Raw genomic sequence first — 24,285 nt, forward strand, 5'->3', positions numbered from 1 at the left:
ACACGTTTTTTTGATGAAAACCAATAATAACTTTGAGTAGAATTGAGATATTTACGATATCAGAATTGCAAACTGTTTCTCTTAAAAAGCTCTAAAAGTCTTTTAAAGACAGTTTTGAGATGAAACTTGAAATAAAGAAGAGCGCAAAATGTGTTTTTTCAATATAAATCAGTTGTTTTCAAAAATAGAGAAAAACTTTTTCTTATAAAGTTACTTAAAATTATTGGAGCTATAACATTGTAGAACAAGTTTTTTTTCTATCTACAAAGATAAAAAAGTTAGATACTTGATTGCATCGAAAATTTTGGTCACCCTAATTTTTGATAATTTTTAAATAACCGCTCTATCATATGTAACAACTTTGTAGAAGAAAGTTTTTCTCTAAAACATTGCTATAGAGCTCCAGACCCAAATTTCCCCCTAAATTTGGTTTCTGGACCATTGTGTAGGGCTGAGTCGAGAAAATTTCCAGCTCGAAAAGATCCTTGACGTGATCGGGAATTGAACCCACCATCAAAACCGTGTGGGAGAGCTAGCCGACCGACATCGCTAACCACAGAACCACGGGGATCATGTACACCCTCTGGTAAATTTTCGAGGATAAAAATATCTATAAATAATAGGCACCCCTAAACCATGTCCGATTGAGCTGAAATTTTGCACAGGTCATTTTTAGGGCCAAAAACGAAATGTACATGGTCGGTTCCAGACTTGTCGTTTCTCCTCAGAGAATCACTAGCGTGTAGGAGAATATCTTTCACTGCGAAAACAAATGCTCTCACACTGCACGATGGTTCAGAAACTAATTAAGGGGCTAGAACTTTGAAGAAAAACTTTCTTCTACAAAGTTTTTACATATGATAAGGCGCTTTTTGGACGATTTCCAAAAATTAGGGTGACCCAAATTTTCGAAGAAATCAAGTATGTATCTAACTTTTTTATCTTTGTAGAAATAAAAAAAAGTTGTTTTACATTCATTGATTTTATAAATTATACTTTTGAAAACACACAGTTTTTTTTTCAATTTTTTCTTGAAACTAGAAATAATTACCTTCTATTTGATCCCAGAAGATCAAGAATCGATCAACTGATTCAAAAGATATGAATTTTTGAAAATAAAATAAATCGAATAATGCCGTTTTTATGGTCGCCCTATAAACACTGCCAAAGACATTTGAAATAAACAATAAAGAAGACAACGGAGGATAAAAATAATAAATTTATTATTGTTACACTTTAGATGTCGTCATGTATAAAACTTTGACCAAACATTCACATTTTTCATTATAACTTTTTCAAATGATTTTTTACGTTTTTAAATTCTTCAACAAAATTACGCGAATTTCATGGACCCATAATTTTGCTGAATATTAAAAACCGCTGTCTTCAAAAATAACAAAGTTATTCAAGAAAATACAAATTTTTATACAAAAGAATTTTCTGAATTGAAGCAATCGAAAAGACTCTTTTGGACAAATGATTTTATATTCCTTTGGAAGTAAAACAGATGTCCTTTCAGAATACCAATAAGGTTTATGCATATTTTTGCGTACGAACGAGTTATTAAAAGTTCAATTAACCGTTGAAAACCGATAATGGTTTAAAAACTTTTTTATTTTGAACTGTCGCGAAGTAAAGTGCTCAGCAATAAAATGTATTTTTGTATGGCTAATAACCTTGTAGAAGATATAAAATATGCAAAAAATCTATGAAAAAAATCATGTTGAAAATTATGAATTGATTAAACTTCCCCTACATAACTATGCATATCTCCGTAAAGAGATGTAAATTTAACATCTCCGACAAAGTTACCATAAAAGACATCTGCTACAACTTTCTCGAAGACACTGGCTGTTAGACTGGGACACGGTTAAATGGAAAAGATGCGATGGTGTTATTTTTTCGGTCCCATGCACTTCTCATGTTCCTTATAGGTCCTATAACAACTGTGTAACTTTTCAGATCAATCGGTGGAACTATATTTTTTAGCCCGATTTTCGGAGTTTCCATACGATTTTATATGGGAAAATCCACTTTTCCAAAATTTATTCTCTAGAGATGTCCAGTTGGCTCCTAAAAATATATCGATATATGATATTTGTAGGAAATTTTCCTAGTAAAAGCTCTCCTGAAAACCGTAAGGCGCTACGATGTTTGTAGAAAAAGTTATTGCCCTCAAACTGAATGAATTTTTCCAGCAACACTGCTGCAGCATGCTGCTTTTGCACTTTCAACCATGTGAAAAGAAATAATATCGCGTAAAATGTATCTTGGAGGCTTCCCCGCAGATACTAATAGCAAAATTCACACTTTTAAGCTTAATTCCATGCGAAATTATTTCTCATCATTAAGCAAGTTTGCAATAGCAGCATGCTGCAGCAGTGTTGCTGAAAAAATTCAATGGTGAGCCGTTCGTCAGACATTCAATCAATGTGGTGCGAATAACTTACAAGCATCGTAGCACCTTACGGTCTTCAGAAGAGTTTTTCCCAGGAAAATTTCCTATAAATATCATGTATCGATATATTTTCAGGAGCCAACTGGACATCTCCCGAGAAAAAAATTTGAAGAAGTCGATAGTCCCATGTAAAATCGTATGAAAACTTCAAAAATCGGGCGAAAAAATATAGTTCTACCGATGTATCTGAAAAGTTACACAGTTGTTATAGGACCCATAAGTAACACGAAAAGTACATGGGAGCTAACTTTTTTTTTTTGCCCCACCCTACTGGCTGTCTATCTCACTCAAAAAAAAATCTTCATGTCTCTCATTGGTGGAATAATCTCTAAATCGTCTATTTTAAAAGAAGCGCAAAAAATGCGTAGAAATTTTTCCGAATGAAGTATATCACTAACGCAAAAAATGGCTACATGCAGCGCTCATCCTGGGTAAGAAGTGAGCGGTGAATATTCAGTCTGCTCTTTCCACATATTGTGGAGAATAACAGGCCTGGTCGGTTCTTTGAACTCGATACAGAACCTAGTTTTGCAAATTCGCAAACACTACAACACCAGATTTTTAAAATCTTTAGCGGAAGATTTATCAGAAATAATCCTTTTCTCAAGTGAGGCATCGCCAAACGTTATAATAATATCTAGCGTACACAACGAAATTACTTATTAGCGTATTTTAATAGCACTGCTATATTACTATATCTAATATCTAAAAAAATATCGATTATTAAAAAGTGTTGAAACGGCCTATGAAGCGTTATCTATTATAAGCCCTAAGAAATATGACTGAGTTAGTGTGTAAATATGCCATGGTATGATTCTCGACGATGAACAAAATAACTTCAATTGTGTGAGTTTTCTGGTTGATGGAAACTTTAAGTTACGCATGTACTTGTAGCACTACTAAATGCACCCGCACTAAGAATCATTTCAACATTCTGCATCTAACAACGCAGTTTAACATGAGCTGTACAAACGATAACAATAAAACTAAAAACAGTGTACTTAATTGTAATAGAATCAACTACTTCCGAACATTACCCTTGTCGTTTATGTCTGGCATCTTTGCGGCCATAGGATAGAGGCAAGGTGAACCGAGTTACGATTCCTTCTGGTCCAAACACCGATGACGGAATGTTGTCCAGCGAATCTGACAATGAGCGGGAATCCGACTGGTCATGCAGACTTGAAAAGTTGATTGGTTGGTTGGTAGTGATGGTGGTTGTGGTAGAGTAAATACATAGTGGTGGTAATAGTAATAGTAGTAGTTGTAGTAGTAGTAGTAGTACAAGTAGTGGTAGAGTAGCAGAAATAGCAGAAGTATTGGATTCGATTGTTGTTAAAATTCAACCCCCGAATTCATGACGATTAGGCGCGATCATAAATAAAGGAAGAAAAGAGAATAAAAGTTAATTTTTCACTGAAACATTACAACTCAGGTTCGAAATAAAGGTGCAGAAACCAAACGCAACCCAAAACCGTAATGATGATGGTAAATCCAATGATTGTGACACTGTTGAGATAACTAAAATTGTTATGTACAAATCGTGTGCATGATGTGAGGATGTTTAGTCTGTGAGCTGACGCATATAACCTTTTTCCTTCAACCTTTACAACCCTTCCAAAAACAACAAAACAAAACAAGAAAAAACTGAGTATTTTAGTGTTTAAATATTTATAATTTTTGAGAGATTTCCATTTATCGATTGAACCAATATGAAACTAGAATAACAAAATGAATCGTGTCACAAAGTGTTGACTGTTTCGAATATTGCAAACCACTAAACCATTACCGAATAATAACAGTAACTCAAACTGAGATTGACTCACAGTTCAAGCAACTAAACTGAAATATTTTGAAGATCCAATCTCTTAAATAACAAATAATAAAATGAGAGAATCATTGCCGGTTTTTTTATTATAATGATCATTTTCAATCCCTTGCAATATATGAACATCTGCTCTTACTGGCCTGTCTTCAGGTTACCGAGCTCATTTTTCTGATAGCCTCGAATGTATGTATTGAACAGCGCCTCCATGTAACATCAACTAATGGAGGCGCATGGTCAATGACACCTTGTTGATAGGAGTAATATTCGCCTTACAGTTACAAAACAATTTGGAAAACATAATCTTCTTTCTTTATACAATTTTCAATTTAAATTGAGTGAAGAGTCAATCAAAATAAAGAAAAAATATTTCTAATCTGTTGCTCTTATGCCGTGGAATATTTTTGAAACCCGCATTTTTGCCAACCACATTGATTTGTACGTATTTTGGCGCTCTTTTTTAGATTTCTTACTTCGCGATTTGTATACAGGCAGTTGATTTGAAATGGATCAATATATCTGAAAATATCTGATTTCTTAGTTAGCTTTTTGTGCTACAACAGCAGTTTGTGATATTCCGAAAACACCTTGACGGTAATACACGCGTGAAATATTATTACAAGTGAAATTTTCGCACTACTCAATAAGTCAATAACCCCTTTCGGCAATGAAGTAATTTGATAGTTCAAAACGTCACGTAATATACATTTGCTGAATAAATCCCGAATCAGTATTTGAATAAATAACGGTACACGCCTTTTATACACGACAAGTGCAAAGCACCATAATGTTTACCCATAACATAAACACCTGATAAAAGTCCCTATAAGCTCTGGTGCTATTTTTCTCTATTCTCGTACACGACACTGAGATGATGAGACTATCCTATACATTCATGATAATGATGGCGTGAGACACTAAATTGTGCGCTACCCATTATACATATATTTGAACCAGACATTAGATTACATGAAAGAAATTTAGCAACTAACATGACAACAGTTTGAACCACGTGTTATTAAACAGACGATGTGCTACGCATGTGACATGCCTTACCACGTACGAAAACACACAAACAAGTAGAGATGGTAATTGGTTAAAATAACAACAAAAAAATACAGAAAATTGTAAGCCAATCAACTAGAAACAAGCCACCGCCAGCAACAACAATGCTAAACCTACCTGAGACTGAGATCAGGGGACGCACAACGTACGGCCACACTGGGCATTTGCGGCACAAGTCTCATTGCCAGCGCCACCTGATTTTTCCATAAATGCGCCAAGGAATCCCGTTGCGCTTCGGATGGTGGCTTCTTGGGCGGGGCTGAGCTCCGCAGTAGTGATGCCCGATTATCGCTAACTGGCCTGCACGGGGTGAAAACAACCGACGATAAAGAAAAGTGTCAAGTAGGTAAACAAATCGCCATCCCACTCAGTTTCGAATATCAATTAACTTACGTCGGATCAATCACGTTGAACAAACTCGTCACCCGCTGGTAACAAATAGGCCACGCCTGAGCTACCGCCGACGGGCAATACTGCAAAACATGCTGACGTTCCATGAAACCGAACAAACATACACTCCACGGGTCGTAAGCTTGGCCGGAAGACTGCGAATGGCACAGGGTGAGCGTTGAGGCTTTTGTCGAGTCCTCGATATGGCCAACCGTCCAAACGCCACTGTTTCGGTCCACTATCCACTGCAGATCGATGAGGTTTGCATTTAGCATGGCAGTGCGATCAGCCTGCGGCAGCATATGCAAACATTTCTCCAACACCTGTTTTGGGTGAAATGAATGTAAAATATTTGTTTTTGAATTATGTGATAACTGAAGTCAAAATCAAAAATCAAGTCAAGTTTCATGTTTTACCTCCTTTTTGCATCCATTGTCATTGACAAGTGATTAAATTTAACAGGTCATTCACATCGTTTCAAAGAGTTAAGGGTAGTAAAAACCGATTTATTCACACTTCATGAACACAGTGATGCAAATGAGCAAGAAATTGAAGAACAAAACAGGCTCTCAAAAGAGTAATTGTAGAAAAACAGCATGGTAAATTGGACGTATCGTCCCATTAGAGTAACGATTGGGAAACTCAAGTACCTAATGGTAGTTTGAGATATAAACCAGTAAATTATAGTTCTGCTGCTGTACTAAACTGTCAACCTCCCACTATTTCGGACTCCTTGAAATAACTCACAAGCTGCATTCACAGAGCACCCGATCATTACACTGGAAGAACGATAGTAGTATATACGCTTCAGCTGAAAAAAAAAGGATTCGAAATCGCATTTTCAAACCGCTGGCTATCGAATTGAAACGTTAGAACCTTTACTTACACAATATTAAAGACACAAATGATTTCTAATACAGTAATCACCCGATTATATCTGTACCCGATTTTATCTGCCCCCGATTTTATCAGCCCCTGATTTTATCACATTTTCCACCCGATTTTATCATCATAAAACATTTCATTAAAAAAATGTCAGGGTGAACTGATTTTCTATTACGCTTCAATATTTAAGATATTTTTCATAATTCTGTGTATCATTCTGGATGCAGTTTACATTAAAAATTCAACCGATGCACAATGTTACATTTTGCTGTTATCGTGCGATTAATTGAATAGTGATACAAATGTTTATAATAACCGCATAATATGTTCGTAGAAGTTTAAAAATATTTGAAAACGCATCTTTTGATGTAGAAATCTGGGTGATCAATCCTCCTAAAAGTGAGATAGAATATTTACTTTTTCATTAGATAAAGATAGACGCTTGGTGTCCTAGGCAAAGTATTAGGTGATCTCAAAACAAGAAACTTTACAGAAGACATCATGTTTCTATCTCTTACATATTGCAAGCAACATAAAGTTTTCTATGAGAAGGCATTAAAAATCGTTATATACATTTTAAGATTTTTCTGGTTGCAATATGTGAGAGATATCAGCATGCTGTCTTCGGCAAAGTTTAGTGTTGTGAGAACATCTAATATTTTGCTTATGGTACTGCGCTACAAAAAAGAAAGTAATTCATTTTACCAATTCAAACAAAAACATGAACGAATAAAAAACTTAATTGTAATTTATTTGCAACTTTACATGGATTTTTATAGGTTTTTTTTAATTTTTTTAGGTTTGTTCAGAAAAGTTTTAGGCAACTGAATTATCTATCCAAAAAAATGTTTAAAAAAAATAGTGATGATCGATTTTTTATAGTCACTTTTTGTTTTTGATTTTTTTTTCAGTACAGGATCTCAAATTGAATGTTTTAAATATTTTTTTATAAAAGCTCAGACAGTTTTCTCAAATTCATTCCTTAACAACTTTTCTCTATCTTTTGTCATTATTCAGATATATCGATTTATGAAAAAACAACTGCAGCTTTTTTCATATGTTTGTACAGATGAATTTTCCAAAAAAAATTAAAATCGCTGATTTTACGTATTTATTTATTGATTTAACATCTTCAATAAAAAAAATAAAATTTTAAAAATTTCCCGATTTTATCACTTTCCCTATCCCGATTTTATCACTATTCCCTATTTTACAAATTTGCAAGTACATTTTTATTCCGGAATTTAAATCTTAGGTTGGAAAATCGGCTTTAACATCATAAATTGACTTAAAATTTGCGTTTTCCATAATTTTTCTTGCAAATAAAAATAGTTCTAGCCATTCAGTATCAAAGCATTTTGATACTAAGATTCGCACAGTACTATTTCGTTTTTTTTTATTCTCGCTTATTTTCCGTCGGTCTAGTTCAGCCACTGTTGTTTGTGCCAATCACCGACGCCCGGGGAGGCGACTCCTCCCAGGACCCTAACTAACGACCCGTTGAATAACGGACCGGCGCCAACGGCTTACTTCCTCATGCGATGGAAGGCGTGATTCCAGAGATTTTTCCGGCATTGAAGTTTCGGCCTTTACTATCGCCTGATAGAAAAACAATTTGCAAATGAGCCTGTTAATTCTAAACAGTGAAGAAGGTTAAATTTCTAACTATCCTTTGTTCTAATTTAATTCTTGTAGCGCCCTTCACTAAAGACGTTATTCAAATAATTCTGTTGGTTACTACAAAAGAAAGGATGCTTGTCATGGATTTTATCAGTGCTTATGGTATAATGAAACGGTTTGTTGAAATTTTGTTGTTTTTTTTTTTTTTTTGTGTGGACCAGAGCCATTTGATCTATTGTGTGTGCTCACTGCTCTACTATACCGAGCCTCTTTTCATCCTACCAATATCACCTATTTACAATTTCGCGAAGAGAACTATCATACGTATACGCAGACCAGTTCTATTATAAGAGGGACTTTTTATAAAAGGGCCTTTTTTGCGAGGAGAAGAGTCAACAGGGGTACAGTAGAATTTAGTTTAAAGGACATGTGATGAGGACCCTGAAAGCAAACTCATGTTGAAAGTCCTTTGACAACCACCAAATAGTCTGATTCTACTCAGATTCGAACTCACAACCATCCGCTTGTCAAAGCGAACTCTGTAACGTTGCGACTATGGAGCTCATCAAGTTTACATTTTGCTAATTACACCCTAATCGCAAGTCACTTCGAGTTTGCTTGAAGGAATAAATAAATGAAATTTTAGCTTAAGAAATACTGATTGAGAGAGATGTGTGATGAAAATTTTGTGAGCCAACACCACAAAGCAAAGCAAAGCCTTGGTGCCACATTCCGATTCGGAACTCGACCTTCTGTTTAGGGGCCATCCCCATTCCACGTGGACAGAATTTTAACAATTTTGCCGTTGTATGTCCATGCTCGCCTGGCACTTTTTCACTGTTTGACCGGTTGCACCGACAAGGGCACGCATCGAAATAGCATCTTTGGAGCTTCTTGTCGCTCAGGATCGTCGGCCGTCCAGAACCGGGCTTTATTTCGATGCTCTGATTGTTGTCCAAAAGTGCCAAGTCGTAGATGCACACTACTGAGTACTGAACGAAGTAGTTTCTTTGTTTTTTTCCATTGAGGTAAGAGTTCGACTGATAGAGCTGTCAATTGTTTTCTGCTGACTCATGGGTTACTATGATTAATGCTGAATGGATAGTTTTGTCAGTGCGTGTAAAGATAAACCCATGAAAAATCAGCAATTTAAAGGGGATAGTCAAAATAAGTAGGATAGGCAAAATTTTTTTGCTTCGCCACATTAGCGTTAATTTAGTTGCGTGGCCAAAGTGCAACTAAAAAGTTCTGATTCGTTAGTTCCGGTTCCGGAATCCAATGTAAACAATGTTTATGCTTGGGCTGCATCATCTCATTGAATCCAGCAGCTGGGAGGTCGCGGGTAGACCGCAAGTGGGTAATATTTTGCGGTTTGATTTCGGGAATCGAATAATTCTTTAAACATTTAAATTCTGTTTTTACGAAATTTCGCGATGACTTCATTTGTCATCGTTACCACCAGAGATGTCAGATGTTTTTGAAAAATGTCTGCAACTGCTCGAAAAAACCGAAGAAATCTACTTGAAATCTGAAAAATATCTATCCGTCTATCTATCCGTGATTCGAAAAAAAAACTCGCTCACGCAGGCAGAAATCTGCACACTGCGTATATAAAAGGAGACTCCGACAAAAATTTGTAGAAACTATTGAAAATCTGCAAATATCTGTGGATTAATAAAAATCTGCACGCGGACTCTAAAAATCTGCGTTTTGCAGACAAATCTGCACATCTGGTTTTCCTGGTTAACACTGACTAAACGAGTCGAATGAAAAAGTCAATCAGCGTTTTCTGAGTGCTTTTAATTAGCTTCTGCTTCGACGCTTTTTAAACCAGTTGTCCTTTTCCGAATTTCCTGTCAATACTTAGATATTCTTCGAACCGTTTTAAGATATACATTGTGGGTGGCTCAGACAAGCGGGAGGCGATTTGATGTTCAAAAAGAGGAACTCTTTTATTGCCTGCTTATTTCGCTGTCATGTGACCGTCGTAGTTTTCCCATGGGAAACAAGGTGTCTAGTATCAACATTTTATTCCGACGAAGGAATGTCGGGAAAATATATTATTTCAGACTGTGCAACGGAAGGTTGCATACTAATTCTGTCTGTCAGTAGGAATGGAATTTTGTGACTATACCTGGCACTGGGAAAGAGGCTGCCTCACGGTTGAGAAGAGATTATGCATGGGAACTTTTTTCTTGAAGTTTGTTCATATAACGCGTAAGCGGTATCGCAGAAAAACAATTCATCTTTTACGTTGTTCTCTCCTTTTCCCTTGCTTCAATATTCTCCCGCAGTCATATTCCTACTACAACGCAATCCGTTTTGGAAGTGAGTGACGCACAATGGGGCAAATTGATCCGTTGGTGCGACAAAACCTCATAACTCCTTAGCAGTTGTTTTTACAGTATTCATGACTTCGGCAATGTTATTCACAATAAAAACATCTTTTTGAAAAATGTATTCAAGCAACTTTATTGTTTTCTACAGATGGCGCTGACATCTATCTTCTGAATAATTGGATCATTTTTAAAAAATCTATTTTCATATCAAAATTGCAGAATGTTACCCAAGCAAGAATGGTTATTTGAATTGAATACCATATTAAAGTTTAAATTTACTAAGAATAACGCTTACATTTTGAAGTTCTCGTAAGAAAAAGATTATAAGAAATGCGCATTTTGAGATATTCGATTCATATTATGTTTTTAATTTATTCCTTAAACATTTTTTTTACTAAGATATTTTTTTTCAAAATTAGCTTTTCAAGATATTTTATTTGTTATTTTTTTTCCATTTTTTCACCACTACATACACTAGGGGCACCAAAATTCACGGAAACGATTTAAAGCTATAATTTTTCTAGAGTAACTATTTGGAGCTTTAGGGCAACATTTTTTTGGCTTTAGTCGACCATTGTTATTCTAAGACCAGTTTATTGAGCTGTTGTGTCCAACTTTTCTTCAAAATGTATATATGGTACTAGATTTATCCAGATTTCGTTGGTAGAAAGAAATTCTTGCCAACAAACGGATTATATCCGGATAATTGACTTATTCCAGCGGTACTCAGCCGTTTTCTGTCTAGTGAAGGTTTAAAATTTAACTATGGTTTGTTTGATTGCTACAGTCATGTTTTAAGAACAAGTTTGAATTATAAAGGAAAATTGCTTTGCCCGCCATAACTGATTTTTCTTTTGCGTACCCCCTGAAGTCTTTCGCATACCCCCTGAAGTCTTTCGCGTACCCCTGAGGATACGCGTACCCCCAGTTGAAAACCGCTGACTTATTCTATTGTGCAAGATTCATTTTACGTTGTGGTGTGAGCATAATTGCGCAACTCACTAGACATCTCGCAATAACATCCGATAAATAAACAGTCATTTTCATCTCAGTAATTGTCCAGGGACATACAACTTAAAGTCATTTTTAGGTTTCGTTAAATTAGAATCTTTTCAGTGAATTATTTTTCTTTAATTAATCTCAACATTTTCAACATTCATATAACCAAAATTTTAATTGGCATTTTGTTAAGCTTCTGGGTTTCCAATTTCAGCTGTTTCCATCAAACGCGGGAAACATGCGGACGATCAAATAAGATATCAAATAAGATAATTGTAGAAAAAACAGCTTCTACAATTTCTCTTAACCGTGTGTGGATTTTTTGTTATTTTTTCGTATTGCTGAGAGTATTAAATGGCCAATTTATACACTAACTATCCTACATAGAAAAATGATCACATATAAACACTTTTTCATACCAACACAGATTATATAACATTCGTTTGAAAAAATGTGATTAAAAATAATCGTGGAAAAGGGATATGAAGCTTACCTGAGGACAACACCTATCGATGACATCAATCAGTGGTGGCTCAGTTTCTACGATTCCGAGGGCTTTCATCAAAATTTTCACCTTTGATGTAGTCGTTTACACATGTTGAATATGAAAAATAAAGCAAAAGAAAAACAACCAAATGAGTCGCATTCATTTCAAATTATGCACCGCAATAACGGAAACATATAACACTATTCTATATGTACCTCTTTCAAAATGTTAACCGCAAATTTCCGCGGTGCCGGTCGGCAGTTACACAACATTACAAGCGCAAAGCCCTCCACGAGATGCATAGTGGTAGCAAGCGGTTGGTCATGGCTTTTTTTCCCCGCAGAGTTTAGCGTTGAGCCATGGCCAGTCGTATCCGCACTTCCAACCGCAGGAATGGTAGTGGTTTGCGTGATTGAAGAAATTCCAGAACTGCCACTCGAGTTTGAATTAATTGTTGCAGCATTCAACGAAGGAGTGCTTGGTTGAGGCTGGGATTTTGAAAATCCTGAATCTTGTTGATAAAACACAACGCGCTGCGCTGCAGCTGTATTCGGTCCAACTTTTGTGTTGAGCGTATTGTTATTGCTATTACTCGCACCACTATTGCTTAACGCATTCTTCCAAACAGTTAAAAAGGCAAAAAGCATACGCATTCCGTTATCTAACAGATGGGGGAATGTATCAACAACATCTCTTGCCAGAAATTGTGTGAATCCTTGAATCACATCCTGTCTCCAATCGGGAAAATCTACAACCAACGTTTGTAAAGACTGATGTGCCAACGCTCGTAATTCTTCATCCATGTGGATTGTAAGTCTGGACAGCATATCGACCAATTCGTGGCCCGTCATATTATCCGGAATTATTCGAGGAACAGCTGCTACACACGTACGAAACAAATCGATTCGGGGCTTCCTTTCACCTGTCAACATCTCATCCGGTTCTTTGTTGAGATTTTGATTAATCGTCATCATCAGTGGTCTACCGCAATGAATATCAAGTGCTCTCAAAATGTCAACGAAAACCCGCCGCACGTGTGGAAAATAATTAGACATCCCAATACTTCGTGCGGTATCTTCCGTCAGCATCTTGTTTAAGTAGGTCTTTTTCACTCTCAGCGTATTTCCGGAAGGTAGAACGCCAACAGTTCTTGGCATCGGAGGTTCACCATCTTTTTGCTGCAGAGAATCTGCCACAACTAAAAACGCTCGCAATCCGATACTCATCCGTTCCGGTGTCATAATTATTTTTATGGGACGCCCCACACAAAGCAGCTCAAAAACAATATCCCTCATAGCGAAATCTAACCGCTCCTGAGCGATGAACTGGATAATCTTGACGAATATATTCAGCGGAGTGTCTCGCGGGACAACCGCTTTTGAGCCACGAGGGAACAACGAATTCACAATACTTTGCAGTCTCGAATGGGTCGCTGAATTCGACTCGCACTTAATTCTTATCATGTACACCCACAGTAACCGATACAGTGACTCCAAAGCCACACGACTCATTTTGGGATCCTTATTCTTCAAATTGCTAAGACACATGGCAAGGAAGCAGTGCCAATTGCTGAGGAAGAACGATTTTTGCGATACACATAGCAAACACGTCACCAACGGAAACAACGCCAGCTTGTGTTTGGATTTGGTGCACGCATCCAGCGTCTGCGAGTACAGTAGATCAACGAAGTTTTTCACACATGGAACGTTAACCTCATTTTTGACGGCCTGTGAAAAAAGTATACGAAATATTAGTACAAAGTGCTGAAACTCGCTGGTAGTTATTCTTACCGCGGCTACAGGAACAAGTATCTCCACAAACAGACCAGCCATCGCGTGTTTGATGTCCTTATCTTTAACTTCCAAAAAGTACTGAGCACACTCATGCATAAACTGAAAAGATGCCTCAAACTCCTCGATGGGAGCCATTTTAACACGGAAAAACTTCATCCCCATTAATAAGCTTATAATACTGTGTGTGGTATGTGGAGTAGGTTCCTTGCTACGTAATTCCTTTAAATCTGTCATAAATCGCTTGCGAACGGAGGCGAAGCGACTTTGCGCGAGCACACCAATCACTTCCGCATAGAGATCCGCAATCATGTGATTGTACTGTGCGTTCGGCGATCCTTGTACACCTTCTTTGTACTTGAACTGTCGGAATGCGAGATTCTCGATGTTTTTTACTATATCGTCATGACCCGGATGAAATGGAAACTGCCGAAGAATTTCAATCAGCGCCAGGCAGAAAATAAACTCAACTGCCGCTTCTCTTCGCTGCAGCTGACATTCCAAATCATTGCTGAACTTTGCAGCTATCGGTTGCCTTTCAGTCTCTAAACGTTTGTAGTCACGTTTAATATCGCCATCGCAGATTTGATGCCGATACCAAGCTAGCAACGCCTTCAGCAACGATGGTAAACAATGCTCAGCCACAGAGCCCAGCGCTTGCAGCAACTGATCAAACTGGTTATCTTCACCACGCTGCAATAATTTAGCAAGATTTTTATCGGAACTTTCCAGCATCACTATTTCAATTTTTTTTTCCGCCTGCAGTGTGAAATCAGCAAACAATGTCCGCATTACGATTTCTCCCGGTCGCAGCGTTCCGTCGCAAGCCGCCATCAAATCGACTGTCACGGATGCACTGCTATGAACGACCGACGTTCGATTATGTGTGTTCCAGGGCAACAGACCCAATCGCACCGAATTATTGGTTGTGGCCATCGGAGATTTTATCGTTTCAACTTCAGCAGGATTTTCCACTATTGTCACTGTATCTCCTTCGTCAGCAAAACTGCCATCTGTACCGAAGTTTCCTGGTCCAGGACCGGAACCGGACCCGTTACTGGGGGCTGAAGAGGACAACAGCTGCGAGCCGTTTTTCGAGCTGCGATCGCCGCTACCAAGCTTTGGCGTTCCGGTGAAATTAATTGAACTGCGAGCATTAGTGATGATGCTGGTAGAGTCACTGGAGCCGCCAACCGATGATAAACCGTCCGATAGAGACGGTGGTTCCGACAGCGATAGATTCTGCTGATTAACTACATTTGTGCTGCACTCACTGCTGGGGCCAGATTGTGGTTCTATGGAATAGAAGCGAAAAACAAACGATAATGAAATTAGTAGAACCATTCTTTTCTCCCTGCAGGGTGCTAGACCACTGCGACTAATTATTTATATCTATTTTGTACGTGTCAATTATGACTACATTTTGCTAACAGGACTGGCTTACAATCGGCGAAAAAAGATGAGTAGGACATAAGAGATAAACAAAACCAACAAAGTTTCGGTTCGGAATAGCACTGCTTGCCTACAGTCCAATACTGAACTATCGAAACCCGGGCAGGGCAGGAGTGGGTCGTGTCCTGTGAACTACTGACTTCCAAACGGTAAACTACAAACATCACCTCCACCATACAGGAAGTTATGGCGCTATGGGAAAGAAGTGGTAAATATTTACATGGTAGAGAAAAGCAATTGAGAAAACCGCAACTAGCAATATTTTCCTAAACTATTAAACATGGTTCGTAGGCAAAAAATATGGGATAATAGCTGCTTCAAAACAAAAGCTGCTCCACCTCCACTATCACTATCAGTATCCGCAAAATAAAATATTTTTAGGTGTGTGTATTTATTTTCAGGATTACCATGCTGCCCTTGCTATTGGCAATGTGATATATCGCGTGATGCCCTTTGCGTAACACCGTGATGCCCATGAAATATATTTAGTTATTGCTTTCTGCTTTATTTATATACCGTGGCGCACCGGTCTTCCTCTAACACTCGACAGAGCAATTAGTACGTTTTAAATGGATTGCACCCTTCGTAAGTTATGTTGTATGAAGCAGGTTCGTTATTATTGATAAACAGTAAAATTTTGATTGGATACTTGATGGAAACGAATTACGCGCTTTGCTAGTACAACTTTAATATATGTAGTGATGTGGTTATTTATTCAAAATAACAACTGTCATCAATGAAAATCAAATGTGAAAAAAAGAAATTGGTAATAAACGAAATGGAACAGCTGGAAAACACATTTCAAGGGTAGCTTGCTTTATTTATATCGTATGCCTTTCGCTGCTAGCGTAAAATCCTAACAACTACAGGTTGATATGGGAAATGAAAAAAAAAATCTTACTCATTTCAAATAAAAGTATTTGATTGAAAAAAGGTAACCTTCTAACTTTGAGGTGGTTAATGTAGACACAAACCAATAAAGGAACGTTAATTTTTTATCTATTTAAACTCAAAATTTTCTGACTCAAGAATTTTGATATTTTGTAGCATTGTTTAAATATTGTCTTGTCTATTTTATTATATTATTTCAATTGAAATTATTCGAAACTTTCTTAATTTTCCTTAGACTTATTTTAGAAGTTTGTTGATTTGCCACAATTTTGGTTCATTCTTACATGGTTAATAAAGTAAAATATTTTGCATTTAATTTTTATTTTAATAAATTCTTCGAAATAGGTTAGATGGGAATACAAAAAATTAATCGGTGTATCCCGCGTATGAAAACAAACTTGATAACAAATCGGTATTCATTTATATCAAAACACATTGGAACTCGACTGAAGCAAAACTAACGACATTTTGTGTTAATTTTTACCCAAATTAGCAATGACCTTTACTGCCGGTAACCGCAAGTCAGTCCCATCTGTAATTTTGTCAATTTTGAGTTAGCATCGGATTTTGGCCTAGCTTTGAGTATATTTTCAGATGTACCGATAAAAATAGTGGTTTGTTTAACAAAAGTGGAAATCAATACCAAGTCGAAATGTCCCATTATGCAAAGTAACCGCAAGTCAGTCCCAGAAGAAAAATAACCGAAAGTCAGTCCCGTTTTACAAAAAAACATGCATAATACAACAGTAAAATGGATGGGGAGTGAAGAAGAGAAGTTCGATATGACCGTTTAGATGAAAATAAGTTATCTAGTAACAATTATCAATTGGGATTATTTTTTAGTTCGAATTGGTGATGAATTTTCTGCTAATACGAATTCAAATCAATTTTTTTTCTTGGTTCATTTCTTCGTAGATCTATCCGGGAGATCTTGACTATCGAAAAAACTTCCATCAGAATCCAGCGAATCGTTCCAAGAAATCTCCAAAGGTGATTCTCGAACCTCATATGGATTTGTATCATGTTGACATTTGTTGTCGGATGAACCAACTGCAAACCAGGCTTCAGTTTCTTTATCCGAGTCCTCACCGGATAAGCTTCATCGGTTCCGTACATCAAGAGATTTTCCAACGTTGATATGTTTTAAATGGTTCTCATGGACATACACTTCCTAACAGCGAAGGATTGACAGTTTTCCACGGCAACGAATAACAATTCGTCAACACGCACTATAGTTTCAACATGGCAATGTGACTGGCTTGCGGTTACTTTTCTCTTCGGTGTAGAATGTAACGGCAAGTCAGTCAAGGTTTTTATCATAAAATCAATGATTTCAGTGGTTTTTACAACGTAATTAGTGCAGGCTAGTATGCAAACTATATTTTAGCATGAATGTTGTCAAAATAATTCATTTTAAATAAGTTATAACTGAGCGTGAATGAAATATCTTTCGAAGCTGTTTTCTCAATTTAACATTTTTACAGATGGGACTGACTTGCGGTTACCGGCAGTTTAGTTGACTCAAATTTTTGCTCACTTTTAGTTTGCTTCGTTTTTTTTTTTTGTTTCGTGTTTTTCGCACTCTCAATTTAATTTATCTTTTCTTGCAATTGATACTAAATTCGAATAGTTTTTTAGTGGAATTCTCAATCAGTTTCGAATAAACCTTGTCCTAATGTAAGCCTAGTCTCACTAAATTTGCCTTGCATCATGTAACTCCTCATATTCATGAGAGGCAACTTTTACGACTTAGTCGATTCGAATATTGAATATTTAATAGGTTTAAACGTTATCCGTTCTCGAGCAAGTTCCTGGAAATCTGGCTTTTCAAAATTAATGGGTATGGAGAAAAGCAAAGAACGTAAAAAAAATTTCACTGAGAGAGATTTTCTCTGGGCTCCCTAGAAACGGGTCGCCAGTTTCTTTTCGCGCGGGTGCTGTCAGTTCGATCAAAGATGGCATCGAAACAACAAGCACTCCGCGAGCGCGTTGCACGGTTCGAAACACATGAAAATCGAAGAAAAAAGTTTGCAGTAGACCACTTTTGGGAGAAAAATATGCCCGTGAGCACTGTTTACCAGATCCCGGAACGTCGACCGGTAGTGGCTGTCCGGCGAAGATCATAACAAAAAAGGAAAAATCAACTAGAAGGTGTACCAGGAAAATTGCTTGGAGAAGATTCTGAATCTCCACGGACACTAGAGTGGCAATGCTTGTATGAAAAAAAAAATTCATCATCGAGATTGGATCAATCGGACATGATTTAGGGGTGCTTCAAAGCGCTCGCACCTGTGACATGTACAGAACAAGTGACATGCTACTTATCACATGTAATATGCTTCATATTACGTGTTATATGATATTATTACACCGATTTATGTTCATAGACCCTATTCTGTTTCGCGAAATTTCAACACGCTATACATCAGCTTTGAAGTTCGATTTTTCGAAGTTGTCTTTATTTCCCAACTTCAGTTTCTTGAGTAGATGCGTTTTATGCAAAAAAAAACTCTTTTTCGAAAAAAATGGTCTTTAGACCACTCTGTTCCGCAACGGCTCATATATGCTAGAACCTTGCCGTTGAGTTCAAACAGAAAAATCTGCAGATCGGTCAATCCCAGCTCCATTCAGTTGATTCACTGTGAAATTTTATTGATTCGAATCAATCACGGAGTAGCTGCTATGAATGTATGCAATCAGTTTAGCGCTAAGGTAAGGTAATTAAGAAAAACATAGCTAGTTACATGAAATGGTCAATATCGAAATAAAATTTTTAATGCAACATGTTTTAGAAATGCATGAAACGTAGAGATCTAGTGTTATCTCAAAAAAACATTTTCGAAAAAAAATCGACTTTCTGCGACTCTGAAATTTTTGAGCACTTTTCCATCAATCAAAAGAGTGAAAACTTAACCACCTTGAAACATGTGTTCCCAAGGTCCAATTAAACTGAAATTTTGCATGGAGTTTTTTTCGATGAGATGAAACTTTTGAGCACTACTTCTAAGCGAAATTCGAAAAGTCGATTTTTATTGCCACCCTAATAGTGGCCCTGAAAACCATTGGTGGCATCTGGGGTCATTTTTTGGTTCCTGGGCATCATACCGTTACGGAAATACCGATATTGGACGATATTCAGTCATTTTAGGCTGTTTTTCCGAAATCGGAAGTTGTCATCTTGGATTTAAATTGACATGTGGAGTCAATTTCTGGCCTTTGAAAATAATTCGGCCAGTTTGGGCTGTTTTCCAGAAACCGAAAGTCGCCGTCTTGGAATTCAAAATAGCTTCATTTGTGTGCAATTTCCACCTTCTAAGGAAGAAGGGGTGTCAAATCTTCATAAAAACAACTCTTGTACTCAAAAATTCTCGCTTTCCAAATTTTGTTCCACATGCCTAATTGATTCTAAAGTTATGTAGAAATTTGTGTTTCATTTGTTTAAAAACCCTTCCTTTCGGGGGAGGGAGGGATATCAAACCACCATAGAAACATGTCTTGTCCCCTAAGACCTCCTCACTTGGTTCTATTTGCTTGAGAGCAAGATCGCGCCAAATGACCTATGGTCGAATATCGAACATTTTTGATTTGAATGAAACTTTGCACACGTATTTGGCTCAGCAAACTGAGCATTTTTCACAGATGGGGAGATTTTTTGCACCCATGAGTTATATTTTAAAAGGGCGTATGCCTTTTGGCATAGGTTTTATTCGAAGCATTGTAGCCCAAAAACCGTTGGTTGTATAGAAAAACTGTCTGAGAATGAGTTGTAGAGAATTGAAAATAAATCATAAAAAAATTATACTGTACGAAAAAAAATTTTTTTGACCAAAAAAAATTAAAAATAAACATTAAATTTCAATTTAAAAACAAGAGTTGATTTTATTTTAATAAACTTGATGTTAATACGCAAATTTTAAAAAAAGTCCAGGATGGAGAAATGAAAATTATTTTTTTTATGGTAGATTAATTTTTTTATGAAAATTATATTTCAAACATTTTCCAAAATATTTGTATTCTGATGATTTTCAAAGATGCAGAGAGTTATTTTGAATCAAAAAGCTTTTGGTAGTTAACATTAGTTTTTATGATCTAAAAACCCATACATACAATATTTCACACCGATCTGCTGATCTGTTCTCGAGTTTATTCGTGTCATACGGACAGTGTTTCATGTAGGCGTAGGAGTAGGAGTAGGCGTAGGAGCAGGAGTAGGCTACTACACCTACACCTAGAGGCAGGTATAGGAGTAGGTGTAAGGGTATGCGCGGGAGTAGACGTGTAGACGTAAGAGTAGGCGTAGGAGTAGGAATAGGCGTAGGACCAGGATGAATCGTTGGAGTTGGGGTAGATGTAGGAGTTGGCGTAGGAGTAGGCGTAGGAGTAGGAGTAGGCGTAGGAGCAGAAGTAGCAGAAGGAGGGGTGGGTATAGGTTTCATTCGAATCAAAAATGTTTGATTATATTATTGGTTATTTTCAAATTATTCTTGCTGGAAGCGCTCACGAGAAACAAAATTTTGCGAAAGAGGTCGTTCAATCGATCCTGTTCAAAATCTATTCCAAGCGGTTGAAGATCTTCTTCATATATACATAAACTATGAGTATTACTGTAAAGTTAATTTTAGTACATTATATTATTTCTCCTGGACGAAAAGAACCAAATAATATTGCAGTGAAATTACTAAAGACTCAAAAAATTACCTAACTCTTCTTGAAACACCATAAAACCTGGATAACTTGTTTCGGTACAATTGAATAAGTGCCTAACTATAGGCTAGATCTTTGCCAGTTTAAAATAAAAATTAGAAATTATCAGGGCCGGATTTGGGTGTTGGGGGGCCCGGAGTTGAAAAAATTCGTGAGGCCCTTTTTCCTTAAAACTTAAATTTAGAAGTAATATTATTTCAAATTGTGCAATGACTTCACGCTCCGCTGGAAGGTGACGATCAAAAAAAAAAGATTTTCACTTCGTCTTCCCGTCTGTTATGCTGTCGTCTTCCCGTCTGTTATTTGTATTTGTATTTGTATAAATTAATCTATCCTAGGTTTACATGAATGATAATAATAAACGTTTCATAAAAATCTACAGTTAGCAAGTTGCTGTCTAAAACTATATGACAGTACCCTAAAATTGAATAGGTCGTCAACCTTAAGGAATGTGCGAATGCAGGAGGGGGAGTCGATTTCACCATTGATGATTTTAGCTATTAGAAGTGCTTGCTCAATTTTCCTGCGTCGATCAAGAGTGTCAAGTCCAAGTAGACGACAGCGATCCGGATAAGGAGGCAGGGTAATCGGGTACCGCCAAGGTAGATTCCTTAATATAAAACGAATGAACCTTTTCTGCACACGTTCGATACGAATGGACCATACTAGTTGATTAGGGCACCAGATCATGCTTGCGTTTTCAAGTAGAGGCCGTACCAACGAACAATATAAAGCTTTTAAACAGTAGGGGTCGTTGAAATCACGAGCAATTTTAGAAATGAAGCCAAGCTGACGTGTTGCTTTAGCAATGATGTGGCTTAGGACTAGGGGAGGCCCTCAAGTTGGGAGGGCCGGGGAAGTTGCCCCCTTGCCCCCCTTTAAATCAGGGCCTGGGTGGTACATGAAACTACAGTACATGATCGTCGGTAAAGCAATTGAAAAATTTACGAAAAAATAGCAATAATACTGAAATAAAAAAGTTTACGAAAAATGTTCTAAGACTAATCGTTAATTTTCCCTATATGTTTTGCCTAACTTTGGAAACCTGTCTTCCATGTCTAGCTGCGATATGTGTTTCTTGATAAAGATGGTGATATCAAGATAGTAACGTAGAAGACACAAATTCAGTTAAATTATTTAAACCATTAGTTAAAATGTCACCTGGCAGAAGACTGTTTCATGTTTGTTTTGATAATGCAAACATAGTGTCAATAATAAAAAAAATGTTTAGGTTTTTTTTTTGACCATAACATTCAATACTTACGTTTAGAAGAAAAGATATGCAATGACTGTCCAATCCGTACGGCTACTCTAAACAATTTCGATGAAATACTGCTTCGTTCCAACATAAAACGAATTTCTCTACGGCAACAATCGTTATGAATAAGGGTGCTTTGTGTTTGCCATTCATGCAACAGAAAGGGGGGATTTGTTAGTAGCTTAAGTATTTATGATAAATATTAGTAAATAATAAGTATGTGTGTCCAATCACAAATGGTGACTTCTCAACACTGTTAGAAATTTGTAATTTTAATTGTTAGGATTTGTTTGCTTTCGCAATTAGGACTTATAATTCGTAGGCATTTAAACCTACTTGTCAGGAAAGGGGAAGTAAACTTACAACTAACTTAATTGCTAACTTATTGGCTATAAAGAGAGCTTATCGTAGCAATTGAGGATTGCAACGATTTTTGTCGAAAATTGTTAATAATTTTATTTGACATAGCTTCTAATGGTTCAACACCAGTAAGTCTATGTAATTCGAGTGAACCAAACCAAGGAGGACGCTTCAAAATAATTTTCAGAATTTTATTCTGAATCCTTTGGAGCGTTTTCTTCCTTGTTGAACAGCAACTTGACCAGATCGGTACAGCATAAAGCATTGCTGGTCTAAAAATTTGTTTGTAAATCAAAAGTTTGTTCTTTAAACAAAGTTTAGAATTCCTGTTAATGAGAGGATATAAACATCTCATATATTTGATGCACTTGGCTTGTATACTCTCAATGTGCTCTTTGAAAATAAGTTTTTTATCATAAATTAGTCCCAAGTACTTAACCTTGTCGGACCAACTTAAAATAACCCCATTCATCTTGACAACGTGATTATTGTTTGGCTTGAGGAAAGAAGCCCTAGGCTTATGCGGAAAAATTATCATTTGAGTTTTAGAAGCATTGGGAGAGATTTTCCACTTTTGCAAGTAGGAAGAAAAAATATCTAAACTTTTCTGCAATCGACTGCATATGACACGAAGACTTTTTCCTTTTACGGAAATGCTTGTGTCATCGCAGAACAATGACTTTGTGCATCCTGGAGGCAAATCAGGAAGATCTGAAGTGAATATGTTGTACAGGACTGGACCCAAGACTGAACCTTGAGGCACACCTGCTCTGACAGGAAATCTATCAGATTTTGAATTCTGATAGACAACCTGCAGAGTTCGATCAGTAAGATAATTTTTTAAAATTTTGATTAGGAAAATTGGAAAATTAAAAGTTTGCAATTTCGCAATCAAACCTTTATGCCAAACACTGTCGAATGCTTTTTCTATGTCTAAAAGAGCAGCTCCAGTGGAATAACCTTCAGATTTGTTAGCTCGTATCATATTAGTAACTCTGAGCAATTGATGAGTTGTGGAATGCCCATGGCAAAATCCAAACTGTTCATTCGCAAAAATTGAATTTTCGTTGATGTGTGACATCATTCTGTTAAGAATAATTCTCTCAAACAGTTTACTATTGAAGGAAGCAAACTGATTGGTCGATAACTTGAAACTTCAGCTGGGTTCTTATCCGGTTTTAAAATGGGAGTAATTTTTGCATTTTTCCATAATTTGGGAAAATATGCAATTTTGAAGTAGCAATTGAAAATTTTCACTAAAAATTCCATTGTGCTCTCAGGGAGATGTTTGATTAGTATATTAAAGATTCCATCGTCACCAGGTGCTTTCATATTTTTGAAATTTTTAATAATTGATTTAATCTCATTCAAGTTAGTTTCAATTATTTCTGCAGGTAAAAGAATCTGGGAAGAAATTAAATCAAATTGACGTGTGACTTCATTTTCAATTGGACTCACAAAATTCAAATTTGAGTTATGAACACTCTCAAACTGCTGAGCAAGTCTTTGAGCCTTTTGTTCATTGGATACAAGAAAACGTTCACCATCTTTTAAAACTGGAATAGGCTTTGAAGGTTTCTTAAGAATCTTCGACAGCTTCCAAAATGGTTTTGAATATGGTTTCAATTTTTCAACTTTAGTCTCAAAATTTTGATTTCTCAGAAGAGTAAATCTATGCTTAATCTCTTTCTGTAAATCTTTATAAATAGTTTTAAAAACAGGGTCACGAGAACGTTGATATTGACGTCTGCGGACATTTTTC

General features: G+C 36.7%; 1 protein-coding gene across 6 annotated transcripts in view; it reads right to left on the bottom strand.

Moving 5' to 3' along the window:
- LOC129722031 (protein furry) overlaps positions 1 to 24,285 on the bottom strand; it is a 149,925-nt gene that overhangs the window by 97,230 nt on the left and 28,410 nt on the right. Inside the window, exons 2-8 of one of the 6 annotated variants that reach the window (XM_055675214.1) lie at positions 22,170 to 22,297; positions 13,859 to 15,153; positions 12,284 to 13,795; positions 12,075 to 12,155; positions 5,742 to 6,061; positions 5,466 to 5,648; positions 3,496 to 3,639 (exon numbers count right to left, since the gene is read on the bottom strand). In XM_055675214.1, coding sequence (XP_055531189.1) covers positions 3,496 to 3,639; positions 5,466 to 5,648; positions 5,742 to 6,061; positions 12,075 to 12,155; positions 12,284 to 13,795; positions 13,859 to 15,153; positions 22,170 to 22,254 — 3,620 coding nt within the window. In that variant the 5' untranslated portion in view covers positions 22,255 to 22,297. Of the gene's footprint in view, positions 1 to 3,495; positions 3,640 to 5,465; positions 5,649 to 5,741; positions 6,062 to 12,074; positions 12,156 to 12,283; positions 13,796 to 13,858; positions 15,154 to 15,302; positions 15,440 to 22,169; positions 22,298 to 24,285 lie in introns of those variants that run through there. The other 5 variants (XM_055675212.1, XM_055675216.1, XM_055675213.1 and 2 more) reach the window with 5 other exon arrangements.

This window comes from Wyeomyia smithii, chromosome 2, assembly GCF_029784165.1.
Source record: "Wyeomyia smithii strain HCP4-BCI-WySm-NY-G18 chromosome 2, ASM2978416v1, whole genome shotgun sequence".
NCBI lineage: Eukaryota > Metazoa > Arthropoda > Insecta > Diptera > Culicidae > Wyeomyia > Wyeomyia smithii.